The 1,099-nt window shown below is 42.3% G+C and overlaps 1 protein-coding gene across 1 annotated transcript in view; it reads right to left on the bottom strand.

Moving 5' to 3' along the window:
- Window positions 1-371: 371 nt before the first annotated feature.
- The window catches only part of PLA2G16 (phospholipase A2, group XVI), a 22,658-nt gene continuing 21,930 nt past the window's right edge, over window positions 372-1,099 (bottom strand). The window contains exon 4 of the mRNA XM_006861096.1: window positions 372-473. Within this exon, the coding sequence (XP_006861158.1) occupies window positions 372-473 (102 nt within the window). The remainder of the gene's footprint in view (window positions 474-1,099) is intronic.

Raw genomic sequence — 1,099 nt, 5'->3', positions numbered from 1 at the left:
AGTCTTCCTCCAATCCTGATGCCACGTTTTTCTTCATAGAACCCAGCTTCTCGTATTATTTGCTCAGCATACAGGTTGAATAAGCCAGGTACTGGAGATAACTATAGTTGGATTATCATTCCTGAAATTAAAAGAGCCCAAAGAAAGCCCCTAAAAATCAAGTAAGAGAAAATCACACTGGGCCAGGGCACAAGCTGGTTTCACCAGGAACAGGGTTCACACCAGGTCATTCTTGCTGCACTTCCCACTTACAAAAGCCCCTCTTACTGGCCTTTATTCTGAAAACAGAATGAAATACATAAAACAGACCCCAAGCCTTTAGCAAAATGAGCCCTCTTTAATGACAATGCGGACTGGGCAGCTTTTTCAAATTATTGCTGTTGTCGCCTGTTTTTAGACAATACCAATCCAAAGGCCAAGATGACTCCCAAGGCTAGTGTTCCGATGCCAGTGATAATGAGAGCATCCCTCACCTGCAAAAAAAGAAAGGGGGTCGGACTTTATGTCTGGATTCTCAACATAGGCTGTATCCAATCCAAACCCATTCACTACTTATTGTTAGTTAGTGGTTCAGCCCTATTATGCAAGGTAGAAGTGCCCCATCAGATTTCCAAGGCTGTAATTTTTTTGAAGGAGCTCTGGTAGTGTAGCGGTTACTAGTTGAGCTTCTAATCTCATGGTCAGCAGTTGGAAACTACGAGCAGTTCTGTGGGAGGAAGATCAGGCTTTCTACTCCTGGAAAGATTTACAGCCTCAAAAACCCTATGCAGGGTCTCTATGAATCATAACAACTCAATGGCATATAACTACCACCAATCTTTATGGGTACAGGTTTGGCGTTGTGGATTAATGTGCTGGACTTGAACTGCAAGGTTGTTTGAACTACAAGGTTGGCAGTTCAAGCTCACCAGCTGCTCTCGGAAACCCTATACAGGATTGCTATGAGTCAGAACTGACTCAAGGGTACACAACAGCATATATACGTATATAAAAGTCCACAAGAGCCAAAACATGACCTTGAATACATCCCAATTGAATTTAGAGATCATCTGAAGAACAGATTTGATACATTAAACATTAAAGACTGGAGACCAGAAGA

This window comes from Chrysochloris asiatica, unplaced genomic scaffold, assembly GCF_000296735.1.
Source record: "Chrysochloris asiatica unplaced genomic scaffold, ChrAsi1.0 scaffold00040, whole genome shotgun sequence".
Lineage (NCBI taxonomy): Eukaryota > Metazoa > Chordata > Mammalia > Afrosoricida > Chrysochloridae > Chrysochloris > Chrysochloris asiatica.
This window is presented reverse-complemented; position numbering and strand designations above follow the sequence as displayed.